The 18727-nt window shown below is 51.0% G+C and overlaps 3 protein-coding genes across 17 annotated transcripts in view; 2 read left to right on the plus strand and 1 right to left on the minus strand.

Annotated features, from left to right (window-relative positions):
• The window catches only part of Reep1 (receptor accessory protein 1), an 81462-nt gene extending 77122 nt beyond the window's left edge, over nt 1-4340 (plus strand). For 3 of the 6 annotated variants that reach the window (XM_076833327.2, XM_076833329.2, XM_076833328.2), the window contains 2 exons: nt 1607-1674; nt 2513-4340. In XM_076833327.2, the coding sequence (XP_076689442.1) occupies nt 1607-1674; nt 2513-2525 (81 nt within the window). In that variant the 3' untranslated portion in view covers nt 2526-4340. Of the gene's footprint in view, nt 1-1606 lie in introns of all 6 variants that reach the window. The other 3 variants (XM_076833333.2, XM_076833334.2, XR_013088624.2) reach the window with 2 other exon arrangements.
• Nucleotides 4341-8074: 3734 nt separating this feature from the next.
• Nucleotides 8075-15189, minus strand: Mrpl35 (mitochondrial ribosomal protein L35). Its single transcript, XM_076833335.2, has 4 exons — nt 15083-15189; nt 11075-11252; nt 9814-9958; nt 8075-8381 (listed from the first exon to the last, which is right to left on the minus strand). Exons 1-4 carry the CDS (start codon nt 15123-15125, stop codon nt 8193-8195), a joined length of 555 nt encoding a protein of 184 aa, XP_076689450.1. The 5' UTR covers nt 15126-15189; the 3' UTR covers nt 8075-8192.
• Nucleotides 15190-17895: 2706 nt separating this feature from the next.
• The window catches only part of Immt (inner membrane mitochondrial protein), a 46358-nt gene continuing 45526 nt past the window's right edge, over nt 17896-18727 (plus strand). For 5 of the 10 annotated variants that reach the window (XM_076833639.2, XM_076833641.2, XM_076833640.2 and 2 more), the window contains exon 1: nt 17903-18074. In XM_076833639.2, coding sequence (XP_076689754.1) covers nt 18030-18074 — 45 coding nt within the window. In that variant the 5' untranslated portion in view covers nt 17903-18029. Of the gene's footprint in view, nt 18075-18303; nt 18475-18727 lie in introns of those variants that run through there. The other 5 variants (XM_076833636.2, XM_076833637.2, XM_076833644.1 and 2 more) reach the window with 4 other exon arrangements.

The raw sequence follows: 18727 nt of genomic DNA on the forward strand, positions 1-18727 counted from the left end.
CTGGGGCAGTGGGAGACAGAGAGGAGGCAAGGGATCTCGTTTCCCTTGACATCAGCGCTCTTAACTGCGGCGATGTGTGAGGAAATCGACCTGGAGAGTCTTGGGAAAGGGAGAGCCCAGACCTCGCTGCTTGGTGTCTTTACAGATGGGCCTTCTCTTGTCATCTCCAGCACACCGAGGCACCTGGTGCAGAAAGGCTGGTCATGAAATGGCCTCGGGGCACAGCCCTTTAGAGTTAGCAAGGCGATCATGTCCACAGGTGTGGACGGGTGTCTGCAGCAGGAGGGCCACACAGGAGCTCACAGGCCTTGCTCTGAGACATGGGGGGGACTCACCAGTCATGTCTCGGGGGCAAGGCCAACAGACTCAGGGACCCCAGAGACATCCTCTCTGTCCCCTCAGTCTCCTTTCCAGTTCCCCATCTGCTGAATCCTGAGGTCAGGGTGGGAGTCCCTCCCCAGAGTGGAGACCCCTGGAGTGAGATGAGGAGGAGTTGCAATGTCCCCGCCTAGCACAGTGGCCAAGTGTCCTGGTCACCCCAGAGCCGTGCTGGGACCACCCCTACCTGCAGGGTCCACCAGGCTCCTTCTGAGATGAGGCACACATGGGCCAGTCTTTGAAAAGCTGGGAGTGGCTGGAGCCCCACCTGGCCCGGCCTTTCAGGCTGGTGGCCGAGCCCCTCTGCTCCTGGGTTCTGAAGCTGCACAGCCTCCTCGCCGCCTGCTTTACCTGCCAAGAGGCTGGAGTTAGGAAGCGGGGTCACCCCACTATGGGCCTGTGGCCAATGGTGGCTGGTGAGGGGGCCCACGCCTGCTCTGGTCCATCCGCTCCCTCCCTTGGAGCAACCGCCAGGCACTGACCTGGACGTGGGCCTGCCCCCAGGAAGCAGAACGCCCTCCACCCATACTCAGGTGACGAGCCATCATGGGCAGCTCGGTGGGCCAGAGGCAGTGAGGCAGACTGCTTGCGTGTGGCGAGGACTCGGGAAAGCCTCTGCAGAGGGGGCTTTCCAGGTGGTGCCCAGGGGAGAGTCGGGAGGTGTAAGAGGATGCAGAGTGGACAAAGCCCATGCACAGGCACGGGCTGAGGGGCTCTGCAGGAGAGGCCTTCCGGTTCATTTCCCAGCAGCTGGGGCCTATGTCCCATGGAAGGAGGGCCTCGTGTGAGAGTCCCCTGTGGGCTGAGGGGACCCTTGGTGCAGTTCACTTGCCTGTGAGCTGTGGTTTGTGGAGCACAATGGGTTTGCATCCTGAGCGGGCACTGGGCCCTTGAGGCTGTCCCAGGGGACGCAAGGCCAGCGCGGAGGAAGTGCAGACGTAGCAGAGGCCAGAGCAGAGCAGTTCTCCTCTGCGTCACTACTCCCCTCTGCGTCACTGCTGGGGATAATGAGACAGTGCCCTCTGCACAATGCTCCCCGGGCAGCCAGGGACTGGGGCCCATGGAGCAGCCCTGTGGGAGGCTCCGCTTCACGGGGTGCGTGGAGGCCCAGGGAGACCCCTCTGCTCACTGCCGCACTCCTGCTGATGTCCCCATGCAGCCCTGGTGCCATCCTGAGGTCACACGTTCGTGCCACACGGAGGGGTGTCTGTTCTTTTCTCTCTGCCAGGCACCGCCTAGACTCCTGAGATCCCGCTTCAGGAAGAAGAGTACCTCGTCCTTGGCCACCGAAACCACGTGAGTGAGATGAGCCATCGGCACCAGATCCACAGAGCGTCTCTCCTCTGCCTTAAAGAGCTGGTCACCATCCAGATCCACGCGCGGACTTCGCCTTGCCTCACGCCCTTTGCCTCTTGGGATTTCTCTTTCTTCCCTCCCCTTTTCTTCTCTTCTTCCTTTGTTTTGCTGGGGAGAGGCTAAGGGAAAGGTGATAGTGGGGTGACTGTCATGCCTTCTGAGGTCGGTATGTCCCCTCCACTGGATGGTCACACAGAGAGCAGTGTGCTTTCAGAACGTCAGAGATCTCCCCTGTGCTGCTGAGTTGTACACTTGTAATTTATCTGTTGCAGACTTAGTTTTTAGTCCTGTAAATGCAAACAAAGCAATTTTTTTAAAAACTTTTTTTTTTTTTTTGTTCTTGGTACTACTCCTTTGGACTCTGATGAACATATTTATGGCTTTGGCTTAACATAATGAACTTGCAAGGGCTGCCAGAGGTTCCAATAAGTGAGAAAACTGTAAAAACAGAATTGTTAAAAAAAAAAAAAATCAATTCTAGATCATGTCTCTGATGTGCTTTTAAAGCTTTCAAATCCAGCTACCCTGAAGGAAGATGGTTCCTTCTTGCCACAGTTGCAAGGCGGCAGCTCGGAGGGCAGGGGCTGGAGAGCCCAGCAAAGCCCCCGGGAGTGGGGAGGGCACAGGAAGCTCCACTCCTGCCTGGGTCTGGGCGGCCTGCAGAACCCCTGTAGGGTTTCACTTGGCAGTCTTCCTGGGCATGGGCACTTTGCAGAGCTGCTTGAAGAATGTTGAGGGTCTCGAAAGTGCTTGGTGAAGTACTGTTTCTCCCTCGTAGTGATCAGTGCTGATCTCCCCAGGCAGAGGAGCCTCCACTGAGCACCTTGCAGAGAACAGAGGCAGAAACAAGTGCTGTTTCAGATACGCCCCAGCAGGCGGACACACCTCACCAAGGGGGCTGGAAACCCTGGGCAGCTGTGGCTCCGCCTTCTGCTCCCTTCCTGACCTGCGGGATGTGAGCGGAGCCAAACTTGGAGGTTCCACACAAGCCAGGACCCCTTCCAGGGCAGTCCAGCTCTGAGGGAACTCCCTGCTTAGACTGGAATTTTGAGCAGCACCTGGATGAAGTGACAGTGGATCTGAAGTAGCTGCCACCCCAGAGCTGAGCCAAAACGTAGGACTAGTGTATTTGTGCTTAGAGTTGGTGTCCCTGTGTCTTGCATGCCTTGGCCACCGTGCAGGTCTCATACAATTGGATTGTGTTTGTTCTTAGACTCGCCCTCAAGGCTAGAGAAGTAGTGTCCCAAGTCACTCAGAGCTGTCAACCCGGCTGCAAGCAGGCCCAGTTAGAGACCCACCCAAGGCCTGCACACGGGCTTCTGTCGTGCAAAGGGGTCTAGACCAAGTTGACTGTGGCCAGACATACACACTGGAATCCCTCCTTCCCACAGGGCCTCTGATGGTGATTCTGAAGTTTATAAAGATTTACGAAAATCCACCTAAAAGTAGTTTCGAGGCTGAGAGGTCAGAGGCCTCTGCTCTCGGTCTCTGGCCCACACCCCCAAATTCCTGAACCTGCTAGGGAAGAAAATCCCTGCGTGGTCCCAGACGAGGAATGGTGTACTCTTTACAGTGTGTTTACTTAGTTGGGCATACTCAGTGTGACCAGAAACAAGTGCAAAAAGCTCAAGTGATGCAGCTTTCTACCAATTTTTTTTTTATTATTTTGCCAAAATAACAATAGCTTTAACAATGGGTCATGCTGTATTTTTGATTCTACAATGGAAAGGTGGACAGGTCCAGACTATCAAGTGTGCCAGAGCCAGCAGGGTGCACCCCACCTTGTAGAAGCTGTGCAGTCAGTTCACGGTCAGAGACAGATGGGAGGCACCTGCTGCCGAGTGCCCTGTGCTTTCCCGGTGCCAACTAGGGAGTCGCCTCTTGGGGACACACACGCACACCTGGGAGCAGCCGTCATGCTTTTGGCAAACGTGTTTCCTCACCCACCACGCTGTGTATCTGTGTGAATGCGAATGCCAATCAGTGTGCAAGTAGCGGTGCGTTCTGTTTAGAAGATGCCACCGGATGATTTCAGTGCGTGACTTACGGACACACTAGCTCGGAAGTCTGACTTCCCCTTCATGATGGTTAGCTGCTGGCCTCCAGCACCTGTTGCTTCTGAGGTGAGTGGGATCTCCTGCTCTCCATCCTCAGCAGAGCCTTGCCACCACCCCCCTCCTCAGCCCTGCTGGCCTTTACGTGGGTCCTCTGTGATACTGTCCATGTGTCTGTGCAGTGCGTGTACACCACCACCATAAGCCCTCCCCTGGCCCCGCACAGCACTCGAGTGGCAGAGGACGCGCTTCACCCTGTGGCCGGACACGCAAGGAGCAGGCGCTGTGGACAGCGACTGTGCTCCCTGCTGCCTCCACAGGGCCATCGGAGATTGGACTGTGCATCGAAGGGATGTGAATGACAGTATTCCAAAAGCTGACGTTTGCTGTTTTGTTATAATGCTTGAATAAAGTCTTAACATCTTTCTTTTAAGAAATGTCCTTGTAATATTGGGCTTGAGGAAAGGAAATGTTCCTTAAAAATCTGGAAAGGCCAGGACCAGTGGTATGCCTGTGATCCTGGCAACTTGGGAGGCTGAGACAGAGGGATCACAAATTTAAGGCCAGGCTCAACAATTTAGTGAGAACATGTCTCCAAGTTAAAAAAAAAAAAAAAAAAAAAAAATTGGTCCTGGGGATGAAACCCAGGGGTGGTTTCACCCCTGAGACACATCCCCAACCCTTCTGAGACAGGATCTTGCTAAGTTGCTGAGGCTAACCTTGAACTTTCAATTCTCCTATCTCAGCCTACCAAGTCATTGGGATAACAAACATCTACCACTGCACCCAATTCAAAGGAAAATTCAGAAAAGGGCTAGGGGAATGCTCCTGGGTTCAACCCCAGGACCGCGCGTGTGCGCGCGCGCGCGCGCACACGCACACACACACACACACACACACGGAACCTAACAAGGATTAGAAACAGAATGCTCAATCACCAGTTGGCATGGAAACTTGGCCCCATGTGAACTGCATAGGATTATGGGAGGAAGAAAATTAAGTGATACTGTGTTTGCAAAACCAGATGATCTCCCTGACAGCATCAATTTTACAGTCTAAAGATCATCAGTGGAGACTGGGCAGCTGTGAAGACAGAGTAGCTGGCTGCAATTCTGCAGAGACCTGTGGTCTGTTGCTTTCCTCCTGAGCACTTGTCCACCTACAGACGGGGGCACCTGTGCAGATGAGGAGAGCGCTGTACATGCACAGCGCACGAGGTGGAGTAGTGATGACTCAGCCCTGCAGGGCCCACCCTTCAATAGTAACAGGTGGGCTCAAGCCTCTTGGGTGGCCATGGAGACTTGAGAATATCAAAGCCAGGCCCATTTTCGTTGTTCTTATAGTCCCAGAGTCTACCTGTCTGACACAAGAACTGTGCCTGTTTGACAAGAGGCAGCAGAAAAGAAGCAGGTTCAGAGGGCAGCAGGGAGGAGGGGGGATAGGAAGGCTGGAAATCCATTCTGTTTTTCATTGAGCCAGATCCAGTGCCAACAGATTAGTATTGACAAACAGCCAGGCACAGTGGGGCACACCTGTGATCCCAGCAGCTCAGGAGGCTGACGCAGGAGGATCAGGAGTTCAAAGCTGATCTCAGCAAGAGAGGAACTAAGCAACTCAGTGAGACCCTGTCTCTTAATAAAATACAAAATAGGGCTGGGGACATGGCTCAGTGGCAAGTGCCCCTGAGTCTAATCCCTGATACCCCACCCCCCAAAAAGAGTTGACAAATAACAGAACAGCAGTTATAAAATGTCAAAGATGAGCTGGGTGTGGTTGCCACACCTGTAATCCCAGCAGCTTGGGAGGCTGAGGCAGGAGGATTAAGGCTCAAAGCCAGCCTCAGCAACTTATTGCGACCTCAGCAACTTATTGCACTTCAGTGAGACCCTGTCTCTAAAAGAAAGAATAAATAAACAAATAAAATTTCAAAGATGAACTAGGCATGGTGCAGTGGTTACTCCTGTAATCTCAGTTATTTGGGAGGCTGAGGCAGGAGGGCAAGTTCAAGTACAGAGCTGGGGATGGCTCAGGGGTAGAGTGCTTGCCTAACATGTGTGAGGCTCTGGGTTCACCCAGGACTATAAAAACAAACCCAAAACAGGTGAAATAATAGTGTTACAAATGATTTAGTACTTACAGTATTACATCAGTCACTGTTGATTTAGATTAAGAATTTCCTTTCGCTGTCAGAAGACTGAGGGTGACAGAGAGGACCCCGGGAATCTGACTCCTGTCCTGGGACGCATGAGCGTACCTTTGGGAAACTTATTTAATGCTGAGCTTCTGTGTCCTCTAATTTAAATCAGGAGTCCACGGCGATTCCTCTGCATGGCTGGCATGGAGTTCAGCAGCTCTGTGATTTGGGCCCAGTCTTATAACTACACTGGGACGTGGTGGGTGTCCAATAAATTCTATACTTGAATAGACTATCCACACACTTTCTGAATTACGAGCATGCTTGAATATCATTTAATGAGAGCTGTTTTACTATCAAACTAGAAAATAGTTTTTTTAATATTTATTTTTTAATTACAGGTGGACACAACATCTGAATTTTATATTTATGTGGTGCTGAGGATGGAACTCAGGGCTCACGCATGCTAGGTGAGCACTCTACCTCTGAGCCCCAGCCCCAATAAAATGGTTTTGATAAGCCCTCCTATCCCCAGAATGGAGTGCCCACGGGCCCATTTACCTCAGCCCTTCTCTGGATGCTGAGGCCCTGCCTGCTGGTCCTCCTCTCTCCCCTGCTGTCCCTGGCCTAGAGAAGCTGAGTTGCTCTGAGGCCTGCAACAGACACTAGTCGTCCATGTTCACATCACCATGGAGGCTGGGAAAGGGTCCTGCTCCCTGGCTTTTAAGATACCTGTTCACCCCACAAGAGGCGTGCCAGAGAGCAAGAGCCTGTAACAGACACACATGGCCCTCTGGCTTGAGAACATTCTACTGATGCCCCTTTTCACTCAACGACCCCCAACTTCCTGCTGATGCACCTTGACTTCAATGTGCTTACCTCCCTGGCAGGAGAGGAGCCCATCTTGCCAACCCTGGAGGAAGGGGCCGGCCGGCACAGCGACCCCCCTCATTCTATTTAGCAGTGGCTTTGACACAACTGTGCTTTCTGAAGCGCCTCCCGAGGAGTCTGCTGAGGGAGCTGAGAGCCACTACCAGCCCTCTCCACAGAAAGCCTGTGTAGCCACCTGCATCGCTCCTGAAATCACCTCCCCCTCTTAATTCTACAATGCATTTTTGGAGTATTTTGGGAAGAGTTTACTCTTACATATGAAAATATGAAACCTCAAGAGGTCAAACTGAATTTGAGAAATACAACGTCCCTTGAGATGTGGGTACAAAGTCTTTGTCTTGTACAGCCCAGTCTCAAGAGGGCACCTCACACTGAAAGGTTACGAATTTACTCTTCTATGAAAACATCCCGCACCAAAAAACTGCATGAGGGGGCTGGGGATGTGGCTCAAGTGGTAGTGCGCTCGCCTGGCATGCGTGCGGCCCGGGTTCGATCCTCAGCACCACATACAAACAAAGATGTTGTGTCCGTCGATAACTAAAAAATAAATATTAAAATTCTCTCTCTCTCCCCCTCTCTCATTCTCTCTTAAAAAAAAAAAAAAAAAAACAAAAAAAAAACTGCATGAGAACCCCCGTGAACCATGCACTCAGAACTCAAGAGGCCAGGCGTGCGCCTCTTGTGCTCATCTCTAAGCAAAACTGCTCCTGTCACCAGTCTCTGCTCCCAGTGAAGCGGCAGACAACCGAATGGGCTGGGAGCTCCTGATCTAGGAAGAGCCGATCCCTACACCAGAGGTGACACCAGTGAGGCCTGGGTATGTGGGAGCCCCCCAGCTGGAGTCTCTCCACAGATGAAGGTCAGGAGATAGAACCTCAAGGCTATAGGCTGCAGTTACTGCGAGGGGATGGGAGCTATGCCTAAGCAGAAGCCCTGCAGAGGGGAGCAAAGAAGGCAGGCTGCCCACGTGCTGAGCCAGCAGGAGTGGTGAGCCAGGCGCCTGCAGAGTGGCAGCCTCCCCCCGGCCCAGGTGGGGCTGCCGAGAGGGTCCCAGCTCCTCTGAGGCTGTGTCCTTAGATGGGGTCACTGCTGGGACTCACCAGCTGGCATTAGTCTTCTGACCTCGCCCTCAGTTTAGATTCCTTGCATCTAAAGAAGCCTAACTGGGGTGACTAGTGAAACCAGCACTGAGGTGAAAAACCACGCACAACCTTGAACTCCAGTTCCTTGGCCAGATCCCAGCACGCGTAATCACTCACTGTAAGACTTCCTCAGGTTTAATACTGGTGTTGTGTGTTTGACATCAGCCAGTACAATTCACTTCAAGTCCTAGCTCACTCGTTAGCAAGGCGTCACGAGGACAGAGCCGAGACTCTTCTCTACACTCTGAGGTTGGTGCGATCGTGGTACTTTTGATAGGGGTCATCGACGTACCAGTTCCGCCTCTTCCAGAAAGATGTCGTCATCTTATCCAGGAGTTTACTCTGGGTTTTATTGCAGAACACGAATTCCCTCAAGCGTCTTTTTCTTGCAGCTGTCTTTTTCCATAATTTTTTTTTATAACCAGCCTGCGAGATAATATTACAGACCAGACATATATCACATTATGTAAGAAATGACAGGTTATTTTCACAACTCACGGTTCTTGGGCCCAGTGGGAACAAACCCAGACTTCCACAGGGCTGAGAAGCTTTGGGGAGACATTTTTAGTGGGGAGAGGGTAGAAGAAGCATTTGCAGTTTGAAAAACATATATTAACAGATAATTTAATGTTTCAGAAAAAATTATTTAAATTAAAATCACAGAAAATAGGCTGGGCAGGGTGGTTCATGCCTGTAACCCTAGTGATTTGAGATCCTGAGGCAGGAGGATCACAAGTTCAAAGCCTGCCTGGGCAACTTAGCGAGACTCTGTCTCAACATAGAAAATAAAAAGGGCTAAGGAGGCAGCTCAGTGACAGAGCACTCCTCGGTTCAATCCTCAGTACTGAAAGAGACAGAAAAAGAAACAGATAAACCTTTTGGGCAATTTCTAAGAAATGGAAGGAGGGAATAAATAATGAACATTAGCCACACCTGGGTGGAGCTATGCCAAAGAAAATACTTTGTTTTCCTACATTAGAATTAACCAATGCAGGTTTTTTTGTTGTATTTTTTTGAAACATTTCTTTGAACCAGGCATGGTGGTACACGGGTAGATTGAAGCAGAAGGATCAATTTCAAGTTTGAGACCAGCCTCAGCAGTTTAGTGGGGCCATGAGAGATTTACTAAGACCCTGTCTCAAAACTAAAAATGGTGTGGGATGTGGCTCAGTGGTAGAGCACCCCTGGGTTCAATCCTCAGTTCCAAAAGAAAAAAAGAAAAATCCAGTTTGGTGAAGCAGGTTGTTCTGCACACAGTATACCGCTGGGGGCACTGAACTGGAGCAGGAGTTATGGCTGGAGAGTTTGATCAGGCCCTTTATAGTCACGTAAGGGGTCTGGAGCCCAGTAAAAGGGATACAGGAAGGAAGGAAGGAAAGCCAGCCATTCTACGCAGGACCAGCGAGGGCTGGAGATAACTAATATGATCACAAAGGAGAGCAACTATCTCTAAGGACTCCACAAAACTTGACCCTCAGAACTCAGTTCAGCTGCTCCCAACGCTGACTGCCATGGGAGACGGCCCACCACTCTGCTCCTCCCTGGAAGATGGTGCTGCTGACTGCTGTGGGACACGGCCCACCACCCTGCTCCTCCCTGGAAAAATGGGCTCAAGAGTTTTAGCCAACCGTTTACCAACAAACCCAGGACTGCTTTTGAAATGGGATGATCTGTCAAACAAGGAGGGGCCCGCCACAGCAAACACTGTGGGCAACACAGGGACGCTGTCTCATGGGATCACTGCAGAGGCCTGCCAGGCTCCATAGCCAGAAGAGCTCCGGGTAAGGCAGGACAAGGCGTCGAGAGGTGGAACTCTGCATCAGGATGTACTCAACAAGGCAACAGCAGGAAGACTCACCTTTCTCCTCAGCCAAAGGCCAGAATGAAGTCGAAAAAACCGGTAGATGACAGCTTTCACAGTCTTTCTCTTGCCCTTCCGAGTACTGCAGTACGTCAAGGTTCTGACGGGAGGCTTGAGGATGTTGGGGAGCAAAGGGGCCACTCTAGAATACATTTTAAAATGTTAACGAGTGATCAGACTGATTAAGGGATAACATCTAGTTCCACACAGCATTCAGGAGTAAGGCGGCTCCACTTAAATGGAGGGGAACTTTTAATATACAATATACTCCAATGATTCCACGAACTACATGCAAATAAGAACAGCAACTACCAGCTGGGCCAGTGGCTGTGCCTGCCATCCCACTACTTAGTAAAACAGCAAGTTCCAAGCCAGCCTGGGCCATTTAGCCGGACCCTGTCTCAAAATAAAGAATAAACAGGACTGGGAATGTAGCTCAGTGGCAGAGCACCCCTGAGTTCAATTTATTACTGCAAAAATAAATACATAAATTTTAAAAAGAATATCAACCTTCACCAACTGCAAGCCTTCTAAAATCCACCCCGGCTGGAGATGCAGCTCAGTGGTAGAGCACATGCATAGCACAAGCAAGGCCCGGGGTCAATCTCTAGCACCAAAAATAAATAAAACCCATTCCTTCTTCAGACACTGTGAAAGAACTTATCCGACTATATTTTAATTACCTGATTTCTAATCCAACTACCCACCAGATATAAACTCCTTGAGGACTTCAATGTGTCCTTTTGTCCTTTCTGCCAAGTATGGTGCTGGGCACCCAAGGGTGCTTACTTGCTGACCAGGTAAAGAACACACACCACCCAGCCTTATAGGCTGAGCCTCTTGTCCAGCCTCTGATTTGCCTGATGCTTCTATCAGGAAACCACTTGTGCATCAGGAGAATGCTCTGGGCTGGGGATGTGGCCCTGGGTTTCATTCCAGCATTGCAAAGGGGGAAAGAAACAAACTTTTAAAAATGTGCTCTGATTGGCAGTTTCCACTGCTGGCACCTGGGTATGTGGATGTCAATCTGAGCCTCCCACTCGGTCAGGCACAGCCGTACAATCAGCTCCAGACAGGAAAACCACATCATTTGGTTCTCTGATGTCTGACAGGAATGAGTATTTTTTTATTTTCTGTGGTGCTGGGGATCGAACTCTTGGGTATGCTACACAAGTATTCTACCATGAACCTCACTCCCAGCGCAGGCATGAATGTTCTTAAAATTTTCATGCATTATATTTATTGAAACACACTCTACCTATTAAGGATTGTAAGATGCCCACACGTCAGGTTTCCCACAAGCCTGGGAGCAGAGCAAACGACGGGCGTCTGCACGTGACTGAGCCGCCCAGTGGACAGCACAGAGTCAACACAGGCACTCTTGGCACTGTTCCTACAGGCTGAGGATGCCAAGATGTTCAGGGGCCGCAGGAGTCCTGTGAAAAGAGGGAGCGCATGTGCTTACTCTGGTACTCCAAAACCAACATCAAGATAAGTTTAGGGCTGGGGATGTGGCTCAAGCGGTAGCGCGCTCGCCTGCCATGCGTGCGGCCCAGGTTCGATCCTCAGCACCACGTACAAACAGAAGTTATGTCCGCCGAATACTAAAAAATAAATATTAAAAAATTCTCTCTCTCTCTCCCTCTCTCATTCTCTCTTTAAAAAAAAAAAAAAAAAAAAAAAAAAAAAGATAAGTTTATAGTCAATACATCACAGCAGCCAAGGGATGAATGTGGTTAAAGTGTTCTGCGCATCAGACTCACCCAGGGAGCTTCCCCCTTTATTACTGAGGTATATCTTACATATAGTAAATTTAATCCATTTTATGTGTTCAATTCAATGATTTTTAGAAAAGTTAGAGAACTGTACAACTGTCTCTGTGGTCCAGGCTGATGTGTTTGGTACTAGAGGACAAGGTATGTGGGAGATTCATTCCCACAGATCTTAAGCCTGGGGAGGGGGAATAGCAAGCAGGTCAGACACCCCAGTGGAAAGAACAGAGTTCGAGAGCAGCATTAGAGGCGAGAACAGAACAGGCACTTGAGCTTCCTCTCAAAAGTGCACAGAGCCTCTGGCTGTGGTGAAGCACAAGTGGGGAGGCTGAAGCAGGAGGACGTAAGCAACTTAGCAAGACCCTGTTTCAAAATAAAATATGAAAAAGGGCTGGGAATGTAGCACCATGATAAAAAGAGCCCCTGGGTTCAATCCCCAGTCCCAAAAGGGAGGAACAAACTTCAGGTAAGATGAACTGCAGCAGCAAAGACCTGGGGGCGGAAACAAACACAGGGGAGGAGACCAGATCTGTGGTGAAGCTGCATATTGCTGGCAGGGCTGCAGTAGAGAGGCCTGGGGACAAACAGTGGGAAATGAGACAGAGCAGGTCAGAAGGCAGGATGGAGAGGACAGAGGTGAGCGGATAGGTACAGTTTTCGTCACTGTGTGGCCATTATGCAAATGACAACCTCTCTGAGCTGTGACTGCACTAGTCCACTAGACTGTGTCTCTTGTGGGACTCAAGAAGGCACCTGCTGGCCAGGAGTAGTGGCACAAGCCTGTAACCCCAGCAGCTCAGAAGGCTGAGAAAGGAGAACTGCAAGTTCAAAGCCAGCCTCAGCAACTTAGCGAGGTCCTAAGCAACTCAGTGAGATCCTGTCTCTAAATAAAATATAAAATAGGGCTGGGGATGTGGCTCAGTGGTCAAGTGCCCCTGAGCTCAATCCCCGGTACCCGTTCTCCAACAAAAAAAAAGAAGGCACCTGCTAAAAAAGTTCCAAAGATGACTGAAATGTCCTAAAGCTGGAGTGCATGATAGCTGCACAACTTGCTAAACTTATTAGAAGTTCCATTAACTTGAACACACAAAACTAGTAACTTTAGATTAGGCAAATTCTACCACAATGAAGGTGGTTTCTAAAAAAGCTCCACATGAGTCGGATCTCAGCCAGGACCCAGAACCACTGCCTGTTGTCCACTGCACTGGTCTCGCCTGACAAACAGGCATGTGGGGGCGGAAGCAAAGTGCCAGGGTTTGATTCAGAGGATCTGCGTTCTGGTTTTAGCTCTATTACTTGCAGTGTAACCATGGGCAGGTTACTTAACTCCCTGTGCCCCAGTTTCCTCAAATTTAAGTTAGGTTAATTATGGAGTGATAATGAGAATTAAATGAGATAAAACATTAACGTGATTGGAGGAGTGGTTGGCCTAACAATACATTAATGAACGCCAAGAGCTGCGGAGTCTGATATGGTGGGGCACGCCTTCAATCCCAGCTACCTGGGAGGCTAAGGCAGGAGGGCTGCAAGTTGAAGGCCACCCTGGGCAACTAGCCAGACCCTGTCTCAAGAAAAGGGGGGCAAAGGCTGCAGGTGTGATTCAGTGGTAAAGTGCCCACCTGGCAGTGCAAGGCCCTGGGTTCAATCCCAAGCATGACAAGGACAACAGAAAAAGAAAGAAGAAAAAAGACAGACCAGGGTTAGAGAAGACACTGGACACACCTAACAAAAAAGAATACACATCCCCAGAACACATGAGGCATTGCTAAAGTCAGTGAGAAATGCAATGAAAAATGAGCAAAATATTTAAGTGGATATTTCATAAAATAAATTCAAAAGGCCATTACACATGTGTAAACATAATAAGGCTCATTACTAATCAGAGAAACACATATTTAACTTCACTGAGACACCCCTACATTGTCATCAGACTGACAAAAATGTGTAGGTGTGACAATACTGAGTGTTGGTGAGGATGGGGAGCCTCCACTACTGGGGTAACCATAAATGAGCACATGGTGTTGGAAAGCATTTTGGCAACACCAGGCAATGCTGAGTATACACACATACTCTGGCCCAGAAGTCCCACAGCTAGTTTTACACACGCACCCTTAGAAACACTTGCACTTGTGCATGGGGACACAAGATCAATCAGCTTTGTGAATGGCCCCCAGACTGTAATCACCCGAGTATCCGCCAAGAATAGAAGGGAGGGTCATGGAGTAGTCACATAAGAGAATATTACATCTAGCAATGGGAAAGCACTGACTCTATGTGTGACAGGAACCATCTCATACAGAGGCAGATGCCAGAGAGTGTGCTGTACGAATTCGCCCGACAGTTCAAGACAGGCAAGGGAACTTCTGTGCATTACTAGGAGGTGCACATAACAGATGCTAAAACCACTAGGGAAAGGTCAGCCAGGTAACAAGAGCGGAAGCAGGGCACTCTGGGGAGGCGGGCAGGGGCGGAGGGGCTTGTCCTGATCCGGTATGAGCTACATGGGTGTGAGCTACACGGGTCTGCCTTGAAGCTGGTAAGCCACATGAATGATCTCTTATAGGTGTTATAATCTGTGCGTGTGCACACAACACACTGCTGCCTTCTCTTCTCATGCACACTCACACTCACACACACACACACTGTCCCATGTAAGAGCTCTCCCCTGTGGCGGGGAACTGCGTGCAGCGCTGCTTCTCTTCTCTTCTTGGGCACACTCCTTCTTGGGCACACTCACTCATACTCACACTCACACACTATCCCATGTAAGAGCTCTCCCCCATGGCGGGGAACCGTGCACCACTGCCTTCTCTTCTCTTGCACACTCACACACACACACACACTGTCTCATGTAAGAGCTCTCCCCCGCAGCGGGGAACCGTGCACCGCTGCCTTCTCTTCTCTTGCACACTCACAGACACACACACACAGTCCCATGTAAGAGCTCTCCCCCGCAGCGGGGAACCGTGCACTGCTGCCTTCTCTTCTCGCGCACACTCATACTCACACTCACACACACTGTCCCCCCTGAGAGCTCTCCCCCGCGGTGGGGAACCGCACACCGCTGCCTTCTCTTTTCGTGCACACTCACTCACACCCAGTCCCCCCTGAGAGCTCTCCGTGGCGGGGAACCGTGCACCGCTGCCTTCTCTTCTCGTGCACACTCGCTCACACACTGTTCTCCCTGAGAGTTCTCCTCCGAGGCGGGGAACCGCGCACGGCCTGCCCTCTCCTTCCTGAGCGCTATCCTGACACACAGGGTCAGTCGCTCACCGGCCGGGCGGTCTGGACTGTAGTCGGCGGGGACAGACGCGGCCTCGCCCTCGCCCTCGCCCCAGGACCCCGCGGAGGCCGTGTGCGCCCGAGTCGCCCGCTCGCACCGTGCTCCAGGAGCGCGGGGACATTGCCTCTCTGCTCAGCCTCCGGCCGCCAAGCCCACCCCGTCCCGCTGGGCCCCTGCGAAAGCAGGGGCGCCGCGCACCGCTCTCACCGACCCGAAGCGGCTCTCAGGGCTCCAGCCAAGACCAAGGCGGCCATGTTGCCGCCCTCGCTATGGCGGCCGCGCCGGGTCTGCAGGCGCCGAAGCACAGGGGACGGGCCAGATCCGGGGCCGAGTAGGAGGAGTTCGGAGGGACGAGGGCGTGGCCAGTGCCGCCTCCGCGAGGTAGGGAGAGTGAGTAGGGGAACCGAGAAAGGGAGGGAGAGCACGCGAGTCTCGCTGGGATGCTTGAGCGTCCTCCGGCCTCGTCCTCCCAGCAGCTGGGACTCCCGGAGCGACCGCCGCACTAGGCTTCTCAAAAAAGTTCTGAATGCGTGTTGGAAAGATCTATTTAAAGTTCACAACGTACTTGAAACAACTTTCTTTCCGCTCTTTTATTGAGCTTATTTTGGAGAATAATACTTGTTAATCTTCCCAAACTGGAAGATATTAGGATAAATGAACGGGAAAAAAAATAGCAATGTGATGAAAAATCCTTTTGGAAAAAAAACTGAATGGCAATTATAAACCAAGTGGATGTAAATATCCTAGACATCTTGCACACATTTTTAGTTTTGTTTTGGGGCTTCTCTCTACCAAGAATCTAAAACCTCAGAAGCATGTGTATTTTTAAAATTCAGTAACACACACTTGTTATTTTACAGTAGCATCTCAACTGCTTCAATAATCCTACATTCCTTATTTTATTCCTGAAAATTAATAATCATACATACTTTTCTGATATTCATTCATTCAAATGGGGAAACCCAGCAATGAAACCCTATTCTGTGACATCTTCTTCTTAAGAAACACCCAGAGATAGTCCATGCATATACAACATTTATTGACTGGTGGAAATGGGTAAGGACCAAACACCTTGTCTCAAGGAGTCACACTCAATAAGGTCACAAGTATAGAACATAATTAAGACAAGGTTGATAGGGGCTCACTGGGGCAGATCAAAGGAGAGGAGGGAGGCTTCTGGTTGGAGCCATCTAGAATGAGGAGGTACATTGTAAGATGGACCTTAACAATGGGGAGGATTTTAACTAAGGTAAGGACATTCATTTAGAGGGGTGGTTCTTAAAATTTTGGTTTTAGAAACTTTTACACTCTGGCAGTCTGTGCTTTACAAGCAACTTGGGCAGCTGAGGCAGGAGGATCACTGAGCTCTTGAGTTTGAGACCAGTCTGGGCAAAAAGCACAGTCCCATTAAAAAAAAAAAAAAAAAAAAAAGTTCATCCTCAAGAGCTTTCACTTATATGGATTGCATCTATTGGTATATATGGTATTGAAAATTGAGAAAAATTAAAGTTATTGTGTCAATTTCCTATGACTGCTCTATCAAGTTGCCATAAACAGTTGCTTAAATGACAAAAATTATCTTATAGTTCTGTGGTAAGAAATCCAAAATGAGTTTCACAGGGCTAAAATCAATATATGCCAGATGCTGATCTCTTGGTGTCTTGTTCTCAAGACAACTTTTTTTTTCTTTGGTGCTGGGGATCCAACCCAGGGATGCTTTGCCACTGAGCTGTTATCAGCTTCATATTTTTTTTGTTTTGAGACAGGGTCTTACTAAGTTGCTGAAGTTGGTCCTGAATTGCAATGCTTCTGCATCAGCTTCCGTGGGATTAGAGTCCCTGAGATTACAGGTGTGCACTACAGAGCCCTGCAAGAGATGATTAATCATATCTACAGAATTCCTTTTCTCATGTAAGATAACATACTCCAGAGATCAGGAAAAAGTAGACATCTTTGGGGGACCATTATTCTGCTTGTCACACTTAGTAATTTATTTAAAAATGATAAGCCAATCAAATTGGCACACACTTGTAAATTCTAGCAACTTGAGAAGCTGAGGCAGGAGAATCAGAAGCACATGGAGGCTGAGGAGTAAGGATTTGATATCACGAGGAATTAGAAAAGTAATTTTTAGGGCTGAGATCTTGAAGCTGAAGAGGTTGCTAAAGAGGTTGAGGTGTAAGTCGTGGATGTGGCTGGACAGGGCCATAGGAGTACTTTAGCGCTCATTGGCATGGAGAGGTTCAAGGACGAGTGTTGGGTCTCAAGGACGGGGCGGGACTGTCAAAATACTAAACAAAACAGGAGGCTGCTCTGGAGCCTTTAGGTGATGGGATTTGAAAACCGAGTATCATGTGATTTCTAAACGCACGGAACACACACAGCCATAATTATCTTATTCTTGATAATTTCCAAACTAACTTCTGTTTTGCCAACGAGTGGTAGCGCGGTTGGCCTCTGTAACACACTCCTTCGCCCTAAGTTACTAGCAGGACCTGAACGTGCTGGCGAGCACAACGGCAGCCAACACCGGTGGTCTCTAGGACATCAGGCGACGGCACTGGTAGTCCGCCACGCTGGAGCCTAATTCGTGTTCAAGCCCACGTGCTGGCCTCACCAGGCTCGGCGGAACGGCGTGAAGCGGGGACCGCGCCGGCTCGCCTCCAGCCCACCCTAAACCGCGGCCAGCGTTCTCTCTAGACCCACCCGGAGCGCGTGAGGCAGAGGCCGGCCCGCACCGCGGCCGTAGCACCACCCCAAAGCGAGTCGGCTCCATTGTCTACGCAACTCGGCCGAGTAGCCTCCCTCCTACGGAACCTCCAGCTGTAGGAGACGGCGGGCGGCTTCTCGCTTTAGCCTTCCCGAGAGGCACACGCACCTGCCGCACCGCGCAGCTCGGGGTCCAGGTTTGCTCACCTAGGGACCCCGGCTCGGGCTACGGGACCGCGCCCAGCGCTGCTCGGAAGGAGAACCCGCCCTTCCGCCGCAGGGCGAAGGGCGGGGCCGCGCGTGCGCAGTGGGCGGGCGGCCCAGCGCGGCGGCAGAGCAGTCGCGGGCACGCATGCACGCGGGCACGCACGCACGCACGCACGCACTGCTTCTCTCGCGCCGCCGCGGCCGCTCCCGCGTACACCGGCCTCGCCGTCGGCTAAGTCAGGATGCTGCGGGTCTGTCAGCTGTCTGGCGTGAGCGCCGCCGCCCAGGTGAGCGCGGGCTCCCCGAGCGCGCGTAGGAAGTGATTCCGGGCGGCAGCGGAGAGCGGGCCGGGCGCCGCCGGGTCGGGCAGGGGCGTGCGCGGCACCGCAGGACGCCGGGACTGTCGCCGCTGCGGGGCGGGGACAGGGACGGAGGGGGCCAGCCCCCAGGCCCGGCGCCTGTTGAGCGCGGCGGGTCCCGAGGTGAAGGTCAGGTGGAGGACTACAGCTCCCGGCTGGCCGCGCGGCGGCCGGCCGCATCACTAACGCAGAGGGGTCTGCGCTCCCCGGAGCCCGCAGCTCGAGGGTCCCGTCTGTAACCGGCTGGAGGGACTCGGGATGCCTAGGAACACCTCGGGCTGCTCTTACACTGCAGAGCAGCTTGTCGTGGATGGAGCTGAAACCCCTGGTACTCGATTGAGGAAGGACAGAGTCATGACCTTGTGCTCATTTTGAGATGAGCCTGGGGTTCTGCGTCTCCAGGCGCAGGGACGACTGTGGCTGCCACTCAGTTTTGTTCTTTCTTTTCTTTTTAGTTTTTCATAACTTATCAAAGTAACTTCTTAAAATTGAAAATAAGAGACCTATTTTCATTGCTCACGGTTTGCAGAACATCGTTATTATTTTGGCAGAATGTTGTATTGAATTGGATATTGTGACTC

Source organism: Callospermophilus lateralis, chromosome 14 (assembly GCF_048772815.1).
Source record: "Callospermophilus lateralis isolate mCalLat2 chromosome 14, mCalLat2.hap1, whole genome shotgun sequence".
Lineage (NCBI taxonomy): Eukaryota > Metazoa > Chordata > Mammalia > Rodentia > Sciuridae > Callospermophilus > Callospermophilus lateralis.

Excerpts from the sequence above, each read along its gene's own strand:
- Mrpl35 (XM_076833335.2), bottom strand. The coding sequence starts at position 15,125 with ATGGCCGCCTTGGTCTTGGCTGGAGCCCTGAGAGCCGCTTCGG. Across the intron at positions 9,959-11,074 it reads CATCTTACAATCCTTAATAG|AGTGGCCCCTTTGCTCCCCA; the intron begins GTAGAGTGTGTT and ends AATGTATTCTAG. Across the intron at positions 8,382-9,813 it reads GCCTTTGGCTGAGGAGAAAG|GCTGGTTATAAAAAAAAATT; the intron begins GTGAGTCTTCCT and ends ATTATCTCGCAG.